This window comes from Equus quagga, unplaced genomic scaffold (genome assembly GCF_021613505.1).
Source record: "Equus quagga isolate Etosha38 unplaced genomic scaffold, UCLA_HA_Equagga_1.0 205_RagTag, whole genome shotgun sequence".
NCBI lineage: Eukaryota > Metazoa > Chordata > Mammalia > Perissodactyla > Equidae > Equus > Equus quagga.
The window spans coordinates 182,842-207,725 of NW_025798762.1; the positions used below are offsets into that span (position 1 = coordinate 182,842).

The window sequence follows — 24,884 nt, forward strand, 5'->3', positions numbered from 1 at the left end:
CATGTGATTAAAAAACATACAACATCCCAGAAGGAAAGTATAAAGGCCATACCCAAACGCGGCACCACACGCTCAAGTTTATTGTACAGTGACGAGTTACACACGGGAAACTAAGCAGAACACTGTCCCAGTTTTCACTAACTCAAATCAAGTTAGCAAATGACACATTTTAGAATACACTCATTTTATGTCTCACCCAATGTGGGTGATCACAAGAGAAGCTAAACAAAGAAAATTACTTTCTATGTTACTTAGGTAGCAAATTAATTTGATATATACAGCTTCCAAGTTACTTTAAGATATTTTAAAGTGTTTCAAAACTAGTAGGGAACTGTTTACGTCCAGCCTGAAAAAGAATGTAGAATGGACCATTTTAGGGGTAAATAGCTTCATTTGTGTATCCACAGCAGAATCACTCCTTCCTGCTAACAAAAATACTAATAAATCTCTGTGTAGGTTAGGTTTACTAAATTAATAATGACACTGAAATTAACTAGGTTTGGTTACATTGTTATATTGCACTTGAGAACAATGACAACAAAAAATCAAAGACTCAGTACCTCTCCCAAAAAGTTCATTATGTATCAGAAATTACAATGAAACACAAGCACATATGCATGCTACACACCCCTAGGTTCACTGTTCTAACTAGCCTACCAAGAAGTTAAAAGGGATACTCTTCAAAACACTAAGTCATTTCATTCACGGTTTTTGATCCTATATGCAGTTTTCAAATTTTGTATATTTTTCTCATTTATCCAACTACCACATATACAAGTTATTCAAGAATACAAAGTGACACTGAGATATGCAATGGTCATACACAAGTATTCCAAGAATGACTTACTCTTCTCCAAGCTCGGCACTACATTCTGTAACAGAGGAATGTCTACCAACTTACAGATTGTTTTCCTTATAAAAATCAGCTAGATACTCTACTTTTGCCACATAAATCTCTCTCCTAAGGTCAGGATTCATTATCAAAAATCTTTACGGCCCTCTTAAAGAAGCCAGTATGGTCTCTTTTACTAATACTTGAATTTTCTCTTTATATAAATATAAAGTATTAATGAGAATTTACTATGAATAAGTAGTTTCATAACACAGGTAGAATTGTGGCACTAATACTTTGCTTACTTGTTTTATACTTCAGAATTACTAAGAACTTAATCAGAATTACAGTAACAACTAATCATAAGAGAAAGGTATAGGGAAGAAAAGGAAAGAATGTTCCTCACACAAATGTTTCTCAATTCTCAAATAAATGTATACATAAGAAATCAACAACAGTATCAATATATTTTACGAATATCAAATGCTTTAAATATTCTCTACACCTCATTCATATGTGTTTTTTCAAACTGAATCAGATTATAAGAATTTTACACTTAAATGGATTTTAATTCTCAATAAATCACAAACACAGTAGCATTTAAAATGTTTGAAAATTAAAATAGTTTTCATAGGACTACTTTTGACATTTCAAGCAAATACATTCACAGGCCACTTTAAGGTAAAAAGAATCCCAACATTTTGCCAAACATTTTCCTTAGAGAGTAGGCTTTTGCTTTATACTTCTACCATATTTTTGTGGAGATATAAATTTTCATTTTTTAAAAGAAAATACTATTGCTTAAAATTACATTTCATAAAGGAAATTTCAAACAGCATGTTAATTTCCAATGAAACATCCCACAATCTCCTTTACAAGGGTATACCTTGAGATAGACGCCATAAAGGAACAGATTGTGCAAAAGCAAATAGTAACCCTCTTTTCAAAGAGTGACTTTCTATCCAACATCTATCTTCAGGAATGACTGCTATTAGGTGGGAAAACAGGTAAGACGAAAGTTGTTATAGACCAACTTAGTAACCATCTGTGGCAGGCTCTACGATAAAAATATTTTTTTCTTAAAAAGTTTTAAATTTATCAGTAATAAAAATACTTATTGCATACGACTAAGATCTTTTAAGCTACTAATAAAATCTATACTACAAAACCTATTAATTTTGAAATTCATTAGAGCTAAATACAGGGTCTTATCAATATTCTAACTTGTATAACTCACCTACATTTGCCTCTATTTTATGAATATATTCTAGTTAGCCACTTGTGTAGAGAATTATAACACAAGACATGGCAAGATAAATTTCAATTTTTAAAACATAGAAAAATATTCAATTATTTAAGGAAAATACTTATCATTGCCAAATGAAGACAGCAATTAAAAAGTTATTAAATTCTCAACTTCCAATGTACAACATGACGTAATTGCACAAAAATAGGTATAATTAATAGTCATCCGCAGGCCTTGAGGAACTGTGAATAAATCACCCATTCCTCTAGAAAAGTCATCACCCTACAGGCATATAAAAGTACAACTTGCCTCCTATGCAGCTTTTATTAAAAAATCCTAGAAAAGTAATTTGTGTTAATAAGCCTAAGAAAGTTTTAAAAGGTTTCCAATAACTTGAATTGCTTATAAAAGTACCCTTTAGAAGTCACCTTGATATCTGAGACTAGTTTTACACATTACACTTTGCTTCAACTGAGGTCATATCCACGTGAGTAGCATCATGCTATTGCTAGAAGGAAACCAGTGAACTACTTTGAGAATTTCCATTCTAAGCATTTCCCATGGGCTTGGGGGTTTGGGTGCAGGTTCCTATAAGTTGTAAAGATTCCTCATTGATCTTGACCCATTTTCAGTAACAGTTTTGGAAATATAAGGAACAATACATGTACAGGGGGAAAACAAATTAATCCCAAATGAAAATTCTTACTCTAAGAATGTACTATTAATAAGCAACTCTATCAAAGAGCTACAAATGTAGTCTTTTAATTAAAATGCTTTTTCTTTTTTGTATTGTAAATAGCCAGACTGATACAATGGGATAAATGTACTTTGGAAATGATTTCCAACTCCATATGGCTTTAAGCACCATGATATTTAGTGGAAATTAAACTATTACACATAATAGGCATTTCTGATTATGGAACGAATTTTTAGTATAGGTTGGCTTAAAGGATTTGAAATACAACTTATACAAATTAAAATGTAATAAAATGGACTGTGAATTAAATATAAATAAAAATTTAACAGCATGTACCCAATTTTCATATTAAAACACAATACTGTACCTTTGCTATTACAGGAAAGAATTTTGATGAAATCACGTTTGTTTGCTTTTTTTAAAGTTCTATGATGTAGGTAATATTAAAATCAAGTTCATGCAGTTACAAAATTAGTAGCTTGAAAACGCAACTGTAGTGTAATGTGTATTAACATTAAGTACCTGTACAAAAGATGTGGATCCTAAGGCCCGAATTTGGATGGCTTTAAAACAACAACAACAACAACAAACAAAACGCAACATACAAAATCAGAAACAATAATCGTAGGAGGTACTGTTTTACATAGAGTGGTAACTCAGGCACTACCTGTCTTATGTACATTGAAGAAGAGCTCTCGCTTGAAATTTTATTATTTAAATACCTAAAAACACAAGTCAGTGGATGTGTATTAAATGTATGTCTGAACATAATTATAACAAAAAGGCTCACAAATATTGCTGTCATTTTGTGGTTAAAACAATGGGCACCATCAGCAGTACAGTCTTGGAATTTAATTCCTCATGAAGGAAACTGAAACCTGTAAGGAAGTTGGTGATTCGAACGGGTCAGGATGTAGCATAACTTAAAAATCACAGTTAAGTTTCTGAGTTTCCTTCACCATTTTCATGAGGTTGAAGCTGTTCTCTTTCTTGCTCTTCTTGAGGTGGCCGGACACGTTTAAAAAAGCCCATCTGTCAGTTGAAGAAAAGCTAACATCACTGCCACATCAGTGAAGAAAATTCAAAGTATTCTGAGTGATTATATTCTCACCAAGAAAATTTAAATGGCACTTGGTACAATTTTTCTTCCCTGAAATAGTATGTAATGCTCATCGTGCACCATCATTAAACGTCCCTTCCTTCCCTTCCATTCCTCCTCCTTTTCCTTCCTCTCTCCCTCTTTTCTTCTGCTTCCCCTCCCTCCCTCTCTTTCTAAGTCCATTACTTACCCTGTACATTACAAATACCAAAACAGCCAGTAACAACAACCCTGCTAGAACTGCTAAAATGATCACCCACACAGGCACAGGCATGGGTGCCGGCTGAATGCCCCAGGTGACATCAGTGGTGACCTGTCGGGGGAAAAAAGTTTGAGTTTGAAAAATAGTTCACTGACTTATTCAACAAATATCTTAATGCCCACAATATTTTACCTTAATGGTATTCACATTATTTTCTTCTCTTGTGTACAATCATTTATTTGGTATTGGTAGCATGTACAGACACACAAAAACTCTCCCAAATAGGTTAACTTCTGACTGCCTCTGAAACGATTTTTAAATAATCCTATCCAGTTTATGATATATTGGTCCCATTTTTAATTCTCAAATTTAAGATCTTTAAAATGCTTTCACTTACTGCAGTTAATTTCTAACGTGGGGAGAAATTTCCCAAATTTCCCCCAGTGAAATTTAGTACATGCTAACAATCTCTTACAGAGGACAAGATGCCAAAGTAAAGCTTTAATAACTCCGGGGTGGGGGAGTAAAACAACACTATTAAACCAGGTTATAATCCTATCAAATAACTCTTAATTACTTAAAACTATTGAAATAGTTAAACTGCCATTATTTAAAATAGAATAAAAACATCTATGGCATTGAACTGAGTGGATTTATTCCATTGCCCCAAATCAACGACTTACTAATGTGGAGTTGAAGATATCCTCAATTGGAAGGTTCTTATAAGGAAACTCGATGACATTAAATGAAGCCGATGACTTCAGAGAATATGAATGATTCTGGTTTTCCTTCTGTATGGAAACAACAGTGAAATGATTTCCTGATGACAGGCCTTTTTCATTTCTTGGAAAAAATGGAGAAGTTTGCTGAACGCTGCATCTGTCCACTTACATTCATAAAGGTCTCGGTCCACAGCAGAGACCTCACATACAGGATTGCACTCTTTCCTCTGTCTAGCCGCCCAACCTGGCAGACAATCTTCAAGCATTCAGCAATTCCACAACCCTGCCAAAACAAATTATTTACTTACGAGAAAAGGTCGTTCTATCATCTCTTCAACATATGAAAATTACACATTATACTTGTTTTATGCAAAGGCTTAAGAGATGATCCAGATTCTTTTGCCTTATAGGAATAAGGTTTAAAATGGACAGGCTAATAATTGACTCTTTGAAGGCTTTTTGTTAAGGAAGGGTTGATTTTAATGTGATTTGTTATAGGAGGAAAAGATCTATAATATTACAAGATTCACTTTTACGGCTAGAATTCAAAATTCTTTAGGCAAACCCAGAGCATGGTGATTTTAGTATGACATAAAAATCAGATCACAATGTGTCTGTGGGAAAGAAAAAGAAGCGAGTGAATCTTTAACAGTCATTCCACGTCAGACGTGTAGAAACCAAGTGTCATGCCGATGGTCTTTGCCACATTCAGCGTCTTTATCAGGAACTTGAAGGCAGGCAGGTGAAAATAACAGATATTCACTACCTCATATGTGCTGGTCAAACTGCATTAGACATGTCACATGCATACACCTCACAACAATGCTGTCCAGTAAAGGGCACCTCTAGTTGATGACTAGGAAGAGAAGTGAGCGTCCTTGACCTGATAAAGGGGATCTATGAGAAGCCTATAGCTAACATCATACTTAATGGTAAAAGAATGGATCCTTTCACCCAAACATTAGGAACAAGAAAATGACGCCAGTTCATGACACTTCTATTTAACATTGTTCAGAAGGTTCTAGCCAGTGCAACTAAGAAAGAAAAAAAATTAAAAGATATCAAGATTGCAAAGGAAGAGGTAAAGCAATCTCTATTCACAGATGACAGGATCTTATATACAGAAAACACTAAAGAATCCATAATAAAATCATAAGAACTAATAAGTAAGTACAGAAAAGGTGCAGAATATGAAATCAATATACAAATACAAGCTGTATTTGAAACAGCTATACAAAGCTGTATACAAGCTGCATTTGTACATAGCTATATAGCTATACACTAGCAATGAAAAATCTGACAATAAAATTAAGAAAATAATTCTATTTAAAATAGCCTCCAAAAAGAATAAAATACCTGGAAGTAATTTAATCCAGGAAATGTAAGACATGTACACTGAAAACTACAAAATACTTTTGAAAGAAATGAAAGAAGACCTAAATAAACAGAAAGATATCTCATGTTCGAGGACTGAAAGACTTAATATTGTTAAGATGGAATACTCTCAAATTAATAGACAGATCCAATAAAGTCACTATCAAAATTCCAACTACCTTTTATCTAGAAATGGACAAGCTGATCCTAAAATTCATATGTAATTGCAAGGGACCCCAAATAGCCAAAACAACTTTGAAAAAGAAGAAAATGTTGAATGACTCACACTTTCCAGTTTCAAAACTTACTGTAGAGCTACAATAATCAAAAGATTTTGGTACCAGCAGAAACAATACAGGTATAGATCAATGGACCACAATTGAGAGTCTAGAAATAAACTCATACATTTATGGTCAATTCATTTGCAACAAGGGTGCCAAGACCATTTGAGGGGGATAAACAGTCTTTTCAACAAATGATGCTTGGACAACTGAATAGCCACAAGCAAAAGAATGAATCTGGGCCTCTCCTCCACACCAAATACAAAAATTAACTCAGTATGGATCAGGGATATAAATCTAAGAGCTAAAAACAGAAAACTTAAAAAACCATAAAACTTAGGTGTAAATCTTCAGGACCTTGGTTACACAAGAGTTTCTTAAATATAACAGCAAAATTATAAGCAACAAAAGAAGAAACAGACTTGAGAAAAGAAATTTAGACTTCTTCAAATTTAAAAATTTTTGCATCAAAGGTGACTATCCAGAAAGTAAAAAGAACAAACTAGCAGAAAGAGAAGTTGAGAATACAATCCCATTTACCTACACAACAAAAAGAATAAAATACCTAGGAATAAACTTAACCAAAGAGGTGAAAGACCTATACACTGAAAACTATAAGACATTATTGAAAGAAATCGAAGAAGACATAAAGAAATGGAAAGATATTCCATGCTCATGGATTGGAAGAACAAACATAGTTAAAATGTCCATATTACCTAAAGCAATCTACAGATTCAATGCAATCCCAATCAGAATCCCAATGACATTCTTCATGGAAACAGAACAAAGAACCCTAAAATTTACATGAAACAACAGAAGAGCCCAAGCAATCCTGAGAAAAAAGAACAAAGCTGGAGGCATCACAATCTCTGACTTCAAAATACACTACAAAGCTATAGTAATCAAAACAGCATGGTCCTGGTACAAAAACAGACACACAGATCAATGGAACAGAATTGAAAGTCCAGAAATAAAACCACACATCTATGGACAGCTAATCTTCAACAAAGGAGCCAAGAACATACAATAGAGAAAGGAGAGTCTCTTCAATAAATAGTGTTGGGTAAACTGGACAGTCGTATGCAAAAGAATGAAAGCAGACCATTATCTAACACCATACACAGAAATCAACTCAAAATGAATTAAAGACTTGAATGTAAGACCAGAAATCATAAAAATTCTAGAAGAAAACATAGGCTGTACCCTCTTTGAAATGGGTCTTAGCAGCATCTTTTCTTTTCTTTAAAGAGACATGAATACTAAGTCTACTCAGAAAAGGGAAACAAAAGAAAAAATAAACAAATGGGATTTCATCAGACTAAAGTTCAGCAAAGCAAAGGAAACCATGAACAAAACGAAAAGACAATCCATCAACTGTGAGAAAATATTCACAAATCATATATCTGAGAAGGGGTTAACTTCCAAAATATATAAAGAACTCACACAACTCAACAAAAAAACAAATAACCCAATCAAAAAATGGGCAAAGGATATGAAGATATTTTTCCAAAGAAGATATACAGATAGCCAACAGGCACATGAAAAGATGTTCAACATCACTAATTATTAGGGAAATGCAAATCAAAACTACAATGAGATATCACCTTACACCCGTCAGAATACCGACAGGTGTAATACACTTGGCTATAATTACCAAGACAAAAAAACAACAATGTTGGAGAGGATGTGGAGAAAAGGGAACCCTCATACACTGCTGGTGGAAATGCAAACTGGTGCAGCCACTATGGAAAACAGTAGATTTTTAGCGATTTCTCAAAAAATGAAAAATAGAAATACCATATGATCCAGCTATCCCACTACTAGGTATTTATTCAGAGAACACGAAATCAACAATACAAAGAGATTTACGCACCCCTATGTTCACTGCAGCATTATTCACAATAGCCAAGACGTGGAAGCAACCTAAGTGCTCATCAATTGATGAATGGATAAAGATGATGTGGTCTATATATACAATGGAATACTACTCAGCCATAAAAAAAAGACAAAACTGTCCCATTTGCAACAACATGGATGGTCCTTGAGGGTATTATGTTAAGCTAAATAAGCAGACAGAGAAAGACAAATACCACATGATTTCACTCATATGTGGAAGATAAACAAACACATGGATAAAGAGAACAGATTAGTGGTTACCAGAGGGGAAGGGGGCAGGCGGTTGGCAAAAGGGGTAGAGGGGAACATACATACAGTGAAAGATAAAAACTAGACTATTGGTGGTGAACACGCAGTCTATACAGAAACTGATATATAATAATGTACACCTGAAATTACACAATGTTATAAATCAATATGACCTCAATAAAATAAAAAAGAAAGTAAAAAGACAACTTACAGAATGAGAGAAAATATGTGCAATTATAGCCCTGATAGGGTAGCAGCCAGAATATATAAAGAATGCTTTACGACTCAACAATAAAGGCAAACAACCCAATTTAAAAACGGGGAAAGGATTTGAACAGACATTTCTCAGAGGAAGACATACAAATGAAAAGATGCTCATCATCATTAGTCATTAGGGAAATGCAAATAAAGCATAATGAGATACCACTTCACACTGATGATGACTATAAAAAAGCGTTTTTTAATTTTAAAAAAGCCAATAGCAAGTGATGGCAAGGATGTGGAGAAACTGGAAACCTCATCCATCGCTAGTTGGGAATGTAAAATGGTGGAACCACTTTGATAAATAGTTTGGCAGTGCTTTAAAAGTTAAACAGAGCTCCCAAATGACCCAGTAATTGCATTCCTAGGTTTATTCTCAAGAGAACTGAAAACATATGTTCACAAAAAAACTTGTGTATGAATGTTCATAATGGCACTATTTAAAACAGACAAAAAGTGGAAAGAACCCAAATGTTCATCAACTGATGAATAGACAAACAAAATCTGGTATACCCACAGAATGGAATATTATTCAGCCATAAAAATGACTGAAGTACTAATATATGCTACATACAACATGATGACCTAAAAAACATTATACTAAGTCAAAGAAGCCAAAAACAAAAAGCCACATATTGTATGATTTCATTTACATGAAATGTCCAGAACAGACAAATCCTTAGAGACAGAAAGCAGATTAGTGGTTGCCAGGGGCTGGCGGCAGGGAAGAAGGGGTAGGGACTGCTTAATGGGTACAGAGTTTCCTTTTGAAATGATGAAAATGTTTTGTAATCAGTTAATGGTGGTTGCACAATGTGAATATATTAAAAATCACTAAATTGTATAGTTTAAAATGGCTAAAATGGTGAATTTCATATTATGCAAGTTTTATCTCAATTTTTTAAAAAATGCTATTCTCTAGGAGGATAGAGTGTACAGGATGGAAAATGAGGTGGGGGTAGGAAGTAATTTCTATTTCATACGTATTGGCCAGGGAAGTTCTGTCGTACTCTGCCTTTATGGACACCAGAAGGAGACAGGACATAAGCCACAGGGCTATCTGGACAAGGAGCACTCCAGGCAGATGGGAGAGCAATTTTCAAAGCCTGGAGGTAGAAACATGCTTGGGGCTGTCTATTCAATGAAAAGCAAGGCAGCCAGAATGCGAGGAACAGAGAGAGGAGAGGAGATGGAGGCAGAAAGGCGGAAGGGCCTTGATTCTGTTGACTTCAAGGCTTCCCAGGTTCTGGCTTTCTCTCAGAGTTAGGTGGGAAGGGACCACAGTGACATGATGTAACCTACATTTAAAAGGATCACTATGGCTTCTGATGGCAAATAACGGTAGCAGGAAAAAGGTGGAAATACGGAATCCAACTAGAGGTTTGAGAATAGTCCAGGTGAGAGAGGACGGTGGCTTGGGTTAGGCTGTGGCAGTGGTAGAGCTGATGAGAAGGGGCCAGATTCTGGGTCTTCTGAAAGTAGACATTAACAGAATTTGCTGATATAAGAACATGAGATATGAGAGAAGGAGAGGAGTCAAGCATGATGCCCAGGTTTTGGACAGAGAACTAAATGTGGAATGCTGTAGAAAGAGCAGAGTTCGGAAAACTCAAGGGTACATTCTTAGAGTTAAGTTTAAGATTCCTATTAAATATTTAAGAAGAGTTCTACTAGGCAGTTGGATGATCAAGTCTGGAGTTCAATGCAGAGGATCAAACTGGATGTATAAATCAAAGTCACCCACACAGGGGTGGTATTAAGGGTCATGACAGTGAGTAAGATCATCTAGTGCAGCACTGTTTGACAGAACTTTCTACACGACGGATATCATCAGTATGGGGATATCTGCACTTCCCAAAGCAGTAGCTCCTAGCCTCATGGGGCTATTGAACATTTGAAATGTGGCTGACAGAGACGTCAATATTATAGCACAGATCTAAGGAACGAATGTAGGTGGAGCAGACAAGAAATGTGAGATTTGAGCCTTAGAATACTCTTACAGAGTTTAAAGGTCTGAAAATGGAGGTTAAGAAGAAGTAGTCAGTTGTGGTAGGTGGAGAACCAGAAGAGAGTAGTGTCCTAGAAATGAATGAGGAGTGCTTCACGAAGAAGGAGGTGATTAATGGCCAAAAGTCACTGAGCAGTTGAATTGGATGAGAACGAAGAAGGACCATGGCACTTGGTGACGTGAAGTGACTGCTGACGACTAATGAACGTAAACACTGCACCAGGTTCTCTGCCTGGTGATGGGTTGCAGATCGGTTAAATTTCAAACACTTAAATGATAAGCCCTTTCTAAGATTATAGTCATTACATAGGCTGACTCAAAAAAAGTTGATCACAATGTTAATCATTATTGTAATATATTGTTATTGAGGCCTTCTGGGTTTTTCCTGCAGTGTTGCACTAAAGCCTCAAAGATCAGGATGAGGCCAGGAGAAATGTCAGTTAAAGGAGTGTAGTCAGAAAAATAAGTTGGACCATAAAATATTTTCATTAGCAATCTATAAAGTCAGATCATTTGAAGCAAATTTGGCATTAATTTGACCAGGAACAAGGAAATTATGAAGAATGGATGGTATAAAAGTATATATAGTTCTTTCAAGCACAGCTGTTGTTATTTTTGAAATGTGCTTTGGCATCGCTTCTATAATCACTTATTTTTAAATGTTTAAAGTGCTTGTTGTTGAGATGGCGCTTACCAAAGTGTGAACGTCTCCTTCAGTGAGGGTGAGATCTCGCTTAGTGATGAGATGGTTCCGGTCACCTTGCCCAGAAACTGTGTCATTCTTTTCAGTTTGCGAATTTGAGATCTATGATTACAATAAACTGGTGGTAAATAATAATGGAAAACATTTTACATGGACATTTTGGCATAAACTGTTATATGTGATTAAAACAGTGACTGGAAATTTGGTACAATAGAAAACTCACCACTTAAGATATAAGGTGAAAAGTAAGCATAGAAAATAAAGATTAGAGTCTTTCGTATGTAGAAAAAAGTTACCTCTGCCTAGCCATGATTTTCTCCCCTTGCATAGCGAGACAGGAAACTGATAAAATACAGAAACAGACTGAAATTTCACAGTGTACATCTGTGATGAGTGTTAATTAGGAACATACATCTTTTGTTTTGTTTTCTTAACTTTCCTTAGTCCAAATTGTGCAACAGCTTCTCGTCAAAACTTATGTGCTAGGATGGGGATGACTGTAGCCAAAGTATACAGAATTCCATAAAATGACATTTTTCTAGGTCATGTAAGTCAAGAGAGCCACAGTAAAATGTTGTATCTTATCCCAAAGACAAAAATTTCAACAACAAACATCCTCAACACAACATTATAGTGGATAAACCACAAGGCAATGGAACTAAACTCAAACTGAGTCACTTACGAATATCTCCTGAGGCTCACGAAACACTTCACAAATACACCGTTCACTAGGACGTCACAGAATCAACCTTTACTCATGTCACGAATAAACAATTTAATTCTTAGTGTACTGGTTATGAACTAAAATATTTTTGCAGAGTGGGTCTGTGGATTAGAATAGTTGTTTTATTTCACATTTCTTTTATGGGTTCAGAAAGAAAAGCAATAAAACGTCATCATAATGAAGCGCTGCTATTAACCACATTACCTTAATCCTCAAAGGGTTGATCTCCATATCTGAGGTGCAGTTCATCGGCCCATCAATATCGTATTGCAGGATGTAGAGCAAGGTGTTATTGTTGTATTTGTAAGGCCACTGAAGGTTTAGCATTGCCTTGCTGAAGGAACTTGGACCGTTGTTTCTCAGCTAATGAGGAAAAGAAAAGGCAAATACTTTCGGCAAAAATCTACTCTATAACCCTTCCCCTACACCAACCTTAGGGATCATTAGCAACAGGATTTGAACAACAGCAGAGTTACCATAGTAACTGTAATACTACAACATGCCCATTATTATGCAAAAGACATGAAACTTCACATTTGCCTCTAGCGTAGGGCAGGATGTGTTGGAATGAAAATATAAACAAAAGAGGAAAATATGAAAAAGTTACTAATGAAAGATAGCGTAGAAAATTCTCTTCCTGCAGAAACAAAATTTGGATGTTCTGCTATAGGCATTTTCGATTTTTAGTTAGAACTGCAAAATGTCTGTGTGAAAATATTCAATGACCTATTGCTTTTATTCAAAAATTGGTTTTAAACAAGAATTTGTATAAACTGCTTTCTTTACCCCCTAGAAGCTACTTATCTAATAAAAATGAACTTATGAATAGGGAAAAAATTCAAAGAAATCTCTGGTATATACTTAAACTATGCAGAGTGTACATAAAAATTAAATAGATTTGTTTTTTAAAAATAGTCCCTCTGTTCTCTCTTTGCCGGCTCTCTACCAGGTATCAGTTAAATCCAAGAACTGCAAACCTCATAGATGTGCTGAACGACTGGCCCAACGTCTTCCTCAGTGTCAGGGTTCTCCTTGTGCTCCCAATTCGGAATCGGAAGAAAGATATGATCAGGACTTGAGACTCTAAACAATGACCAAAGAAAACCTACCATGAATATCAAAATGATATGGTCAGTCCATTTTCAAAAGTAGCCTGTATCCAAATGAATAAAATCAGAACTAATTAAAAAAAAACCCACTATACATGCATGCGTACATGCGCGCACACACACACACACACACACACACACACACACACACACTACGCTTTACCGACTCTAATGTAACAGGTGAATTGATAAGTCAGTTTGCATAAAGTTCAATAAACTTATTTTGTGCCTGCTGTTGCCATATCTGGTTTATTTCCAGAGGATTACCAAACAGTTATTCAGGGCTTGGGACACACGTAGGACCTTCTTCTTTCTACAGGAGCTCCAGTTCTAGCAAAACCACCACTAACCACCGAGTGCCTACATCCAAAACAAGCTAGGGGGCCTCATAGTTACTTTTAAAAAGGAACTACTTAGTGAAATAGTTTAAATCACCAGAATGAGATACTCAACTCAGTAATCATACTGACCCTCTTATCTCAACAGCAGCTAAAACAGCAAGGTCAGCTTTGTAAGATACAACTGGGCTTACTTTGTCAAAAAGATTGGAGCTGAAAAAGAAAAAAATATATTTAGGACTGAATTGAGCATAATCATCGTCAAAATCACACAGAGGCAAATGCAGTAAAATTAAAAATGAACAAATTAAAAGCAACAAAGAAATGAAAAACTTACAAATCACATAATGACTTTTATAAGTATTTAATTCCAAAAAGATGACCAAGTTTTACTTCTTAGTTTTGTTTGACAAACTCAAAACTGATGATAAAATTATTCTTATAATATAAATATTGATTTTGAGAAACGGCAGAATCAAGTACTTAAGTTTTATTCTATTCTGTTCCATAATATTTAACGTATATTACATAATACATTTATAACAAATAATATGTCCTCAATAGTTATTATAAACTCGAAAAAGTTGTTTTCATACCTTTGGATCTGCAAATCAAATTTCACAGAAGTATCCATCTCTGATTGCTGGTGTACGCTGAAACGAAGACCAGCTAAGAGCTGAAGGGGGAGGAAAAGATGCTAACATAGGTTAAAACAATGTCTAATCAGTGAAATTTCAAATCCAATTTCCAAATATAGGGTTTTTCTGAACTTACAATAAAACTGAAAGTACTCTAACAAAGACAATTAAATCTCATCTTCTATTGAATCTCTTTTATTTAAGATACTTGGGCCAATTCATAATGGAGCCTACTTAACAATTATTAAATATAATTATATCTCTTTATAATATTAACTATCTTTCTAAAAAATGCAAAAGTAAATGCTTGTTGATCCAATGAAAGCACAACAATTATGCACAATTATTTGGTCGCAGGAAGCTAACAACTGAACTTGTGTTCACATATGGAGCAGGAAGGAAGAAATGGATGGTTAACAAGAGTGAGAACTTGGCTAATGAAGGCATGAATTGAGCCAGAATGAGAATCTCTCCACACCTCTCACCACTCTACCAACATTGAACATCCTAACTTCTGCAGGCAGAAAACTGTTATTTTAAAGAGAACAACTGAGCTACAAGATAAGAGAAAGCAGGCTCCTTGGGGACCGCATAAATGATACATAAAAATGGCACTTCTGGGGCTGGCCCGGTGGCGCAGCGGTTAAATGTGCACATTCTGCTTCAGCGGCCCGGGGTTTGCCGGTTTGGATCCCAGGTGCGGACATGGCATGCTGTGGTAGGTGTCCCACGTATAAAGTAGAGGAAGATGGGCATGGATGTTAGCTCAGGTCCAGTCTTCCTCAGCAAAAAGAAGAGGATTGGTGGCAAATGTTAGCTCAGGGCTAATCTTCCTCAAAAAAAAAAAAAAGGCACTTCTAGGGGACTTCATCAAACTGCCTCCCACTTGACAAAGCCTGGCGTGGGATTTGACATAACCTGGAATGATCTACACTGAACGGGCGGTGAGTGGGAAAGCTAGAGAGAATGAGGATATGAAAAAATAAAAAGCAGGTTCCCTCATTAATGAAATATTGTGTTAAATATATGTGAAAAAATGCAATTCAGGGTACTCCGTTCAAGCCCTCTTCCCTAAGAGACCATACATCTAGAAACAATAATAACTTTTAATAGAAAACATACTTCAATATGAAACATTTGTTTTAACTGAAATATATGACACATAAGAGTGTGTAAATTTAAGGCATACAACATGTTGATCTGATACATTTGTAAATTGTAATATGATTGCCATTGTAGCACTAGTTAGCACCTCTATCATGTCACATAATTCGCATTTCTTTTTTGTGGCTGGAATAATTAAGACCTAGTCTCTTAGCAAGTTTGACAATTATAATACTATGAATATTGAATACTGTGAATGCTGAATATGGTTGTCTATATTCACTATGCTGTGCATTAGAGCTCTAAGACTTATTTACTACTAGTTGCAAGTTTGTACCCTTAAACAACAGCTAATAGGAGAAATGTTATTTAGGGTAAATACAGAATATTTAACCCCATATTATTGCAGATCTTCAAATTACCGATATGTGCTATTAAATTAAATTTTATTGAAAAAGTAACATGAAATATATACTGCCATTTTTCCTTGATACTAGAAATTCTACAAGGTGTATTTTGTTTCCTTTTTAGAGGATTTGGGAAGTGACTCAGTGAGTGCTTCTTCTCAAGCTCCTGGGCTCCCTTCTCCACCACCTGAAGGGGACGCTCTTTGATCCTGCTCGGGAGGACCATACAGGTTTCAAGTTAATGAGAAAATTCTATCTCAACTGAGAATGACAGTCTTGGTATTTGTCAGAGTGCTTTGAGGATTCATTAAAGCATTAGTTTAAAATATCAAAGTCAGAATTTCAGTCCTCAATTTGAACCATGTTCTCATCCATTTACCAAATTGAAGGCCGTGTAAAAAGCAGCTTATTGAATACAGTACAACAGCACAACCCATTATTTTAGTGCCTTCGTCAAAACTAAAACTCTGCTAATTTACATTCTAAATCAAAACCAATTTAATGACACTATTTTGAAGTGTTTATTAAAAAAATTACTATGGATAAACCCACAGAGAAATATGCTATTTTCTTTAAAAGAAAAAAAAATCCATTTAATTAAAATAACTTACTTGAGTTCCAGCCTTCATTGGGTTTCCAAGGTCACATACCACTTGGCGGGTTTGGTTTTCTGTCTTAAATGCACAGGAAAGTCTTGCTAAGGCCTTTGATAAAGAACAAAGATTGAAAGGAAAATAAATTAATGACCCCCAAAAAAAGCAGACGCCATAAGACTATAAAGTTCCTAGACAATAGCATGCAGTTGGATATTTAAGTTTCTTGTTTTACAAAGTAAATACATGTATTTGAGCAAATAGGGGGTACAGGAGAAGCCAGAATTGTGTACAATTGCCACATACAAACGTAAAAATGTTCTGAAAGGTCCCCAGAGGATTTAGTTACATAACCATATTACCCCTGACAAATTATTTGATGGACAGGCTCAGACACTTTATCTTTCTGACCTTGTTTCAGGCACTAACTAGCAATTCTACAAGTGTCCTATCAATGCATTATGCAAAGTATTAGGCTTGAAAAGAATTATGTAAGATAGGCACGCCATTGTCTAGCAATTTATCCTTAGGTAGAATGGCTAAGCTTTTACAAGCCTAATAGGACAGTAGCTCATTAATGTTAATGAGACCTAGGAGTGCATTTCGATTTTTAAAGAGGCAGCTTGCTTACTTCACTGTTGCGGACAACCCCGATGAAATCAGCCTGCGGTGGGATGGAAATGATGAGCTCCGCTTCATAGGCACCTTCTCCTTGATTCTGAGCTTTAACAATCAATGTCAGAGGATTGTCGTCCCCTATATAGATTTTCTTTTGATCACTGCAAGTTAATACAAATCTAGACAATGAAAAAAGACTGCACAAGGAGAGCATGACTGTTCAAAGAAATAAGAGATAAATAGACAGCACTGACACATTCAACAGTGTCTCAAGATATTTTAAGACTACTTCACAGCTCAATAGAAAACTGGAAATAGCACAGTGGGTGCAAATCCAATGCTTCTGTCAGTAAAAGAACACACTGATGCCACTAGTGCATCACTATCATTCACATCTATTACAGAAGCAATTTTCTATCTCTTAGTAAGTACTATTAATTCCCTGATTTTTTTCCTGAAAGCTTAACTAATCATTTGTCACAATTCTCACAATATTCTTTATAATTTATACACCATATAAAATGCAATCAGATTCCTTTAGTTAAGAGTATGTCTACAACAAAGTGTATCTTTAAAAGAATATAGTATTACTTTGGGACACTACCCAATGGTGAACGGAAACAAGACTGTCAACCTAGGCAACTAGTGACAATAGTGGACATTTTTTTTAAAGCTCAATATTGATTGTTTTACAATTATAGAAAATAGTACATTATCTTTCTATATAACTAATTCTCATTAAAATATATTATTATTTTGAATAGAAAAATGTGCTCTTCCATTTAAATTTCTTATTATACTATTTACTGTTTGGAGGAAAACTTACCTATCCACAGAAACTTCCAGTTTGGGTTTACAGACATTGTCTTCACCACAGTCAAGGAGAATATGAGCCTACAAAAAAACACTTTATTTTTTCTATATGAAAAAATAGTATAAGACACATACGTAGTATATACCAGTATATGTGGATGTATGTGAATACACATATATACACACACATTTATATACATCATATGCACTCATCGACTTGTTTGCATACCTGAATGCAAAAGGGATCATGGCTGCTTATTTTTAAACAGATCAGTGGAGATAATCAAGAATGAAAAGGAAGAAAAAGATACATAGGATATAATACAATTAGTTGAAATTTTTACTTCTATCCCAAATTAGCTGTTAATAATTTTTGAATGGAGTGTTGTGTAGAAAAGAAAGCACCAGTCAAGAAACGAGGGGTCAGCTTGAGTCTGCTGCGCTAGCTAAAGTGTGTGATCTTGGGCAAGATAAACTCCCTCACAGACTATGCTTCTGCCAACATCATGGAAATATGGCTGCCGAGTGTAAAAGAACAATGAGCTGTAGATATACAGCAGCAATTCGGACAGGCAGACCAAAGGGAACAGAAACTGGACAGACTGAGTCCAGCAGATGCACGGCCATTTAGAAAGATGAGAGAAAAGGAACTAGAAAAATTAAAGTTAGCCAATCCAGGATAGGTGAAATAAGCAAAAATCCGAACTTTCACCCTCTAGATCTGGCCATGAGAAGCCAGGTGGAACAACATGGAAAATCTAAAAGCGAGAAACTGTGGGAGGCAGCCGAAGAGGTTGGATAGGATATGAAAGAGGAATATAAAAATTGAGAAGCGGGGCCAGCCTGGTGGCGCAGTGATTAAGTGCATGCACTGCACTTCGGTGGCCCAGGGTTTGCAGGTTCGGATCTCGGGTGCAAACCTACACACTACTCATCAAGCCACGCTGTGGCAGCATCCCACATACAAAATAGAGGAAGACTGGCACATATGTTAGCTCAGGGCCAATCTTCCTCACCAGAAAAAAAAAATTAAGAAAAGAGGAAAGGAAAAAAGATGAAGCCATTCTTGGTTTGTCTATTGATAATATCCAAAGGGCTTCAGGTCCAGAGGCAGACAAAAAGAAAAAAGAAAAAGATTTTAAGAGGGAAAAATAATGAAAAGCGTCCTTTAAAAAAAGATGATGACTGGGGCCAGCCCAGTGGCGTAGGGGTTAAGTGTGTACATTCCGCTTTGGCGGCCCAGGGTTCGTTGGTTCGGATCCTAGGTGCAGACACGGCACTGCTTGGCAAGCCATGCTGTGGTAGGTGGCCCACATGTAAAGTAGAGGAAGATGGGCACGAATGTTAGCTCAGGGCCAGTCTTCCTCAGCAAAAAGGGGAGAATTGGCAGCAGATGTTAGCTCTGGGCTAATTTTTCTCAAAAAAAAAAAAAAAAAGATCATGACTGTATGCTTCCAAGTCACAAGGGACATGCAGCTACCCAGAATAAAATTATATGACAGAGATCTTAACTGTCAATTTAATGGGATGAAACCCAAAAATATGCGTGACTTAATTTAATGACCTAGACATAAGTAGTTGCTATGCGCTTCAGGAAGGAGAAAAAAGGTCAGACTATTAGGAGAACTCTGTGATGATTCCGGAAGTCACACCAAATATAATCACTGATGAATTAGTTCAGGAATAAAGAGTGAATTTTGCAGATAACAAATTAACTAGTGAAATGGTGTGTATTAATAGTCCCAGTTAGAATGATGAGTATCTGAAGTTTGGAATGAACAGTATGTATGAAATATTAATAAAACTGTGGTAAAGGGATGGTTGGCTGACTACCACACCATATTAAAGAAAAGGGACTCGGCCAGCATTGGTTCAGCTAAGTATTAAAATATGCTGTCGGGAAAGGTATTCTCAGAAACAGAAAAGCATGGAGCAACGTCTTCCATTCACAAAGAACTAAATCTCTACAGTTATATATTCAAATCTTGCACAAAATAAGAACTTAACACATATTTGAAAGAATGGAGGGTAGGAAAAAAAAACACTCTGCAGAAAGCACTAAATGTCTACTCCAAAGGATTGGGGTGCAGCAAGGGAAACCCTAGACTAGCTGCCCTGGCCAGTGCTGGAGCCACTAGGGGGCCCCACGGGGCTTCTGCGCACTTGCAATGTGCCGAATGAGATTGAGAAATTGGTTTTTAAATTTTATTTAATTTTAATCTCAGTTGAGATGTGCTGTAAGTATATAATACACTCTGAATTTTGAAGACAGTAAAAAATAGAATGTAAAATATTTCACTGATAATTTTTAAATGGATTATATGTTGAAATGGTAATATTTAGGAGATTGTTATGGACTGATTTGTGTCCCCTCAAAATTCGTATGTTGAAGTCTGAACCCCTCAGTACCTGAGGGTGTGACTATATTTGGAGATATGGCCTTTAAAGAGGAAATTAAGTTAAAATGACTTCATTAGGATGGGCCCTCATCCAATATGACTGGTGTATCATAAGGAGATGGGGACACAGACACACAGAGGGGAGACCATGTGAAGACACAGGGAGAAGCCGGCCATCAACAAACCAAGGAGAGAGGCCTCAGGAGAAACCAACTCTGCCGACCCCTTGACCCCAGACTTCAAGCCTTCAGAATCGTAAGAAAATAAATTTCCACTGTTTAAGCCCCCCATTCTGTGTTACCTTGTTATGGCGGTCCTAGAAAACTCATACAGATATATTATCAAAATTAATTTCACCTGTTTTCTTCCCTTTTAAAAAAATGTTGCTGACTACTAAATTTAAAATTACAAACATGGCTCACATTATATTTCTATTGGAAGCAGTCCTTTATAGAGAGGGCGGTAAAAACGTTTATAATATGACCAGTGAAATGAAGAATCCATTCTAGAAGGAATAGTAAGAATAGTGGGTAGGTAACTAACATAGAAATGAGAGCAAATAATAAAGCTAAGAACGCAGAAGGAAAGACGCCTGAAAGTAATAAATTCAAGACACAAAGGAAACAAAAAAAAAAGATTCAGATAATGAAGATTGAGAGCAAGAGGGGGCAAAAAGGGAAGCCAAATATGACAAAGTTACTACTTCCCTCAAAGGGGTTTCAAAAGTTAATCTATTTGATCAGCTGGCTTTAAAATCGTATTGCTATTAAAGACACTGGTGACCTTAGTAAGTTAAAAGTAATGTTAACACTAATAAGTGATTTCCAAAAAATTTAAAAACTATAAAGAGAAAATCATAAGCCCAATATCAAAACACGTATTGTAAAGGGATGAGTAACAATTAACTATTTACAAAAATATAACATTGAATGGCAGACCCTAAGAGGCTCAGATGTTATATTATTATTAGTCAACATAATATTGCATATCCACTAAAAATAAGAAATACTAAAAAATGAACTAACAGAACTATATTTACAAGTTCTATATTGGGTGGTAGAAAGTGACACATTTACTATTCATATGCAAAAGGAAATATGAAATAGTTTATAAAAATTAGAAAAGACTAAAATATAAGTTGCCTTATGCTACTGCCGAATATAGTCTTCTCAAATTATATATATATATATATTAAAAAAAAGAGTTTATGAGATCTTAGCAAGTTAGACAAAAGAAATAACCTAAATTTAAGGTAAAGCATTCTATAAGAGAAGAAATTTTAACCTAAAAATATGAACACTTAATAAAAAAGAGAAAAAAGTAAATACAATAATATTTGAATATATAGGTTTTTACATAGGATTTTCTAAAAATATAGTACAGTCTTTATGAAGTTTTATTTGCTTTTATGAAAAGAACGATTTATGTACTATATACATATGCATACATGTGTGTACATATACTATTTTTTACAATTAAAATGTAAATCAAAGATAACAGATATAAAACTTGTTTAGTAAAACACTAAAATATTATATAAATACATTGGCACTTTGTTGTTTTCCTTGAATTACTTTACTATTTACGTATATGAAATGCACCCTGTCTTTCTCTGCATATCACTAGGTTCTGAGTGCCTTTAAATATGTCTAACCTGAAAATTCAGATTCCTTCCTCTCTGACTTCTTTGACTAAACATTATAAAAGCAATCCCTTGTAATATTTAAAAATATGAATTGTAAAACTTTAAAGTGAGAAAGTGCGGTACCTGTCGACTAATGTTGGCAGGAGTGAACTGGTTAAGAATGGGTTGTAAGCCTGTTGCATCAGCAGCCGTTCTGTAATCCAACCGATACTCCATAAAAATAGTAATCGGAGTGAGTTTGTCTCTAAATTCAGATTCATCCTAGAAATGGAAAAGCTTCGAATTAACAATACATCATCTATGACACCAAACTATCTGGAGAAACTCATAAGTGCACTATACAAAGCCAGCTGTGTTCATCCTTGATCCAAGTCTGCCAAAACTCTCTGAAAAACCACACGTACATAAGAAGAGAGTATCCAAAAAGATTATCACTATCCAGGGAGAACCTTTAACCAATTTTTTTTTTTTTTTGAGGAAGATTAGCCCTGAGCTAACATCTGCAGCCAATCCTCCTCTTGTTGCTGAGGAAGACTAGCACTGGGCTAACATCTGTGTCATCTTCCTCTATGTTTTATGTAGGACGCCTGCCACAGCATGGCTTGATAAGTGGTGCCTAAGTCCACACACAGGATCCAAACTGGCGAACCCCGGGCCACTGAAGTGGAACACGCAAACTAAATTGCTACACCACTGGGCTGGCCCCAACTCTTAACTAATTTTTGTTTTATAACGTAATATTTGATTCCCACAAAAATATACAAGGCATATTAATAAAATGAGCAGTCAAACACACCCCCAATATAATAACTAGAACATTACCAGTATCACTTGAGCTACCCACGTGCTCCTTCCTCTCTTTGGCCGTCTGCCTTTCTTCTCAGAGGAAACCACTATCCGAAATTTTAAGTTCACCATTCTCTTGCTTGCTTTCAGCAGTTTTATTACATTGCATATGTCCCTAAACAGTATGTCCTTCAGTTTGCTTTTCCTTTTTTATTTATTTAAAAATGAGATGATATGTACTCTTCTGCAATTTGCTCTCTGTTCACCCTCCTTTTTAAGATTCACCCATGCTGTTGCATGTAGTTGAGGTTAATTTTTACTGTTGAGTAATATTTCATCATATAATAAATCCACAATTTATTTCTCCATTCTCCTGTCAAAGGTTACCCGGATGGTTCTGGGCTTTTTGCTTTTGCCATTACAAAAAAAAAAAGCGTTCTAATAATTATTCTTCTACAGAGTGGTAAGCAGATTTTTCAGCTCTGTAAGATAATACCACACTATTTTCCAAAGTCTTCATAACAATTTACACTGCCATCAGCAATGTGTGTGAATTCTCATTAAGTCACGTCTTGACCAACCAACAGGTAGTGGCAGACTTTGTTTGAATGTAACACGGTATGTCTTCATAGTTATAACTTGAGGTATTTGTCTTGTTAGTTTAAATCATGAATAGTTATTTAATTTAGTCAAAAGCTTTTCCTGCACTAAAGTAAGATGGTCATGCTTTTTTCTTTAGTTTATTCATGCGTTAAGTTGCAATTCTATGTTTTCAGTGTTAACCCACCCTAGAATAAATCCAAGTTGGTCTATTTATTTCATCTTTTTTAATAAACTGCTAGATTCCATTTGCTTATATTTGGCTTAGTAATGTTACATCGATGTCTTTGTGTAAGATAGACATGAAATTCTCCTTGCTTGTACTCTTCTTGACCGGTCTGGGCATCAATTACACCAGCTTCATAAAAGGACTTGGAAATGTTTTCTGCTTTCCTATTCTTTCAAAGAGTTTAATGTTGGAATGTCTCGTTCTTGACAGTTTGGTGGATACTGTTTATAAAACCATCTGGGCCTTGTGTTTCCTTTGTGTAAAGATTTTAACTGCCGATTCAACGTTTAAAATGGTTTATATGGTTAAATGGATTATTCGGGTTTTCTATTTCTTCTTACGGCAGTTGCATTATGTTCTTCTAAGAATTTCCCTGTTTTGTCTAAGTTTTTCCCTGTTTTGTCTAACTTTTCTATGTCTTAGCACAATTTTGCTCATAATAGTCTATTATTTTAATCCCTCTTTTATCTGTAGTTATGTCCCTTTTCAATTCCTAATTTTAGGAGGGTTTTTTTTGTTTTTTCCTTCATTTTTTTCAAAATTAAATAGCATTCAAGGCTTCACATTCTGCTTCTGTGAGATCCCACAAATTTTGATACACAGTATTTTCACTATGATTCACTTCTACATAATTTCCATTATGATCTCTTTCTTGATCCCAAAGTTATTTAAAATCACAATTCCTAATTCTCAATTTATCCTTTTGTTATTGATTTCTAAAAACTGGACTGTGATCAAACAGTATATTTTCTACTATTGCAATTCTCTGAAATTTGTTTCGACTTCCTTTATGACCTATATAGTCAATTTTTATATTCTCTAGTTGTTGGGTGCTGAGTGAATCGAGCTTGTTAATTGTGTTGCGTCTTCTAAATCTTTACTGATGTTTTTATCTTCTTTTTATAAATTTCATCCTTTCTTTCTTTAAACATTTTATACAAATTTATATCCCATAACTGATAATTCCAACATCTTGAGGCTTTGTAGGCTTAAAATTTGTTGTTTCTTCTAATGGCTTGTTTCCTTGTACGTTTAGTGCTTTTTTTAAAATGAATTCACAGTTGATTGAACTTAACCTGTGGAAACCATGGAGTCCATATAGATTGTTCCAGAAAGGCTGCAATTGCTCTTGCTGGAGGCAGGGTGCACCTCCATCCTGGGAACACTTTAGTCTCATGCAAGTACTGGGACCTAAAGCAGGAGGCTCAGCTCAGACCCCTGGCTCGCAAACACCCAGGCGAGTCTGTATCCCTGTGCTGGTGTCTGCAATTCCTGCTCATCCTCTCTCCTGGCTCCATTCTTCCCCAGCAA

The 24,884-nt window shown here is 35.4% G+C and overlaps 1 protein-coding gene across 2 annotated transcripts in view; it reads right to left on the bottom strand.

The window, feature by feature from the left end:
• Nucleotides 1-33: 33 nt before the first annotated feature.
• The window catches only part of LOC124233559 (integrin alpha-V), an 87,021-nt gene continuing 62,170 nt past the window's right edge, over nucleotides 34-24,884 (bottom strand). For both annotated transcript variants that reach the window (XM_046650704.1, XM_046650703.1), the window contains exons 18-30: nucleotides 22,082-22,219; nucleotides 17,928-17,995; nucleotides 17,115-17,262; nucleotides 16,502-16,594; nucleotides 14,338-14,417; nucleotides 13,874-13,954; nucleotides 13,272-13,377; nucleotides 12,499-12,657; nucleotides 11,562-11,672; nucleotides 4,968-5,081; nucleotides 4,760-4,867; nucleotides 4,065-4,187; nucleotides 34-3,807 (exon numbers count right to left, since the gene is read on the bottom strand). In XM_046650704.1, the coding sequence (XP_046506660.1) occupies nucleotides 3,712-3,807; nucleotides 4,065-4,187; nucleotides 4,760-4,867; nucleotides 4,968-5,081; nucleotides 11,562-11,672; nucleotides 12,499-12,657; nucleotides 13,272-13,377; nucleotides 13,874-13,954; nucleotides 14,338-14,417; nucleotides 16,502-16,594; nucleotides 17,115-17,262; nucleotides 17,928-17,995; nucleotides 22,082-22,219 (1,425 nt within the window). In that variant the 3' untranslated portion in view covers nucleotides 34-3,711. The remainder of the gene's footprint in view (nucleotides 3,808-4,064; nucleotides 4,188-4,759; nucleotides 4,868-4,967; nucleotides 5,082-11,561; nucleotides 11,673-12,498; nucleotides 12,658-13,271; nucleotides 13,378-13,873; nucleotides 13,955-14,337; nucleotides 14,418-16,501; nucleotides 16,595-17,114; nucleotides 17,263-17,927; nucleotides 17,996-22,081; nucleotides 22,220-24,884) is intronic.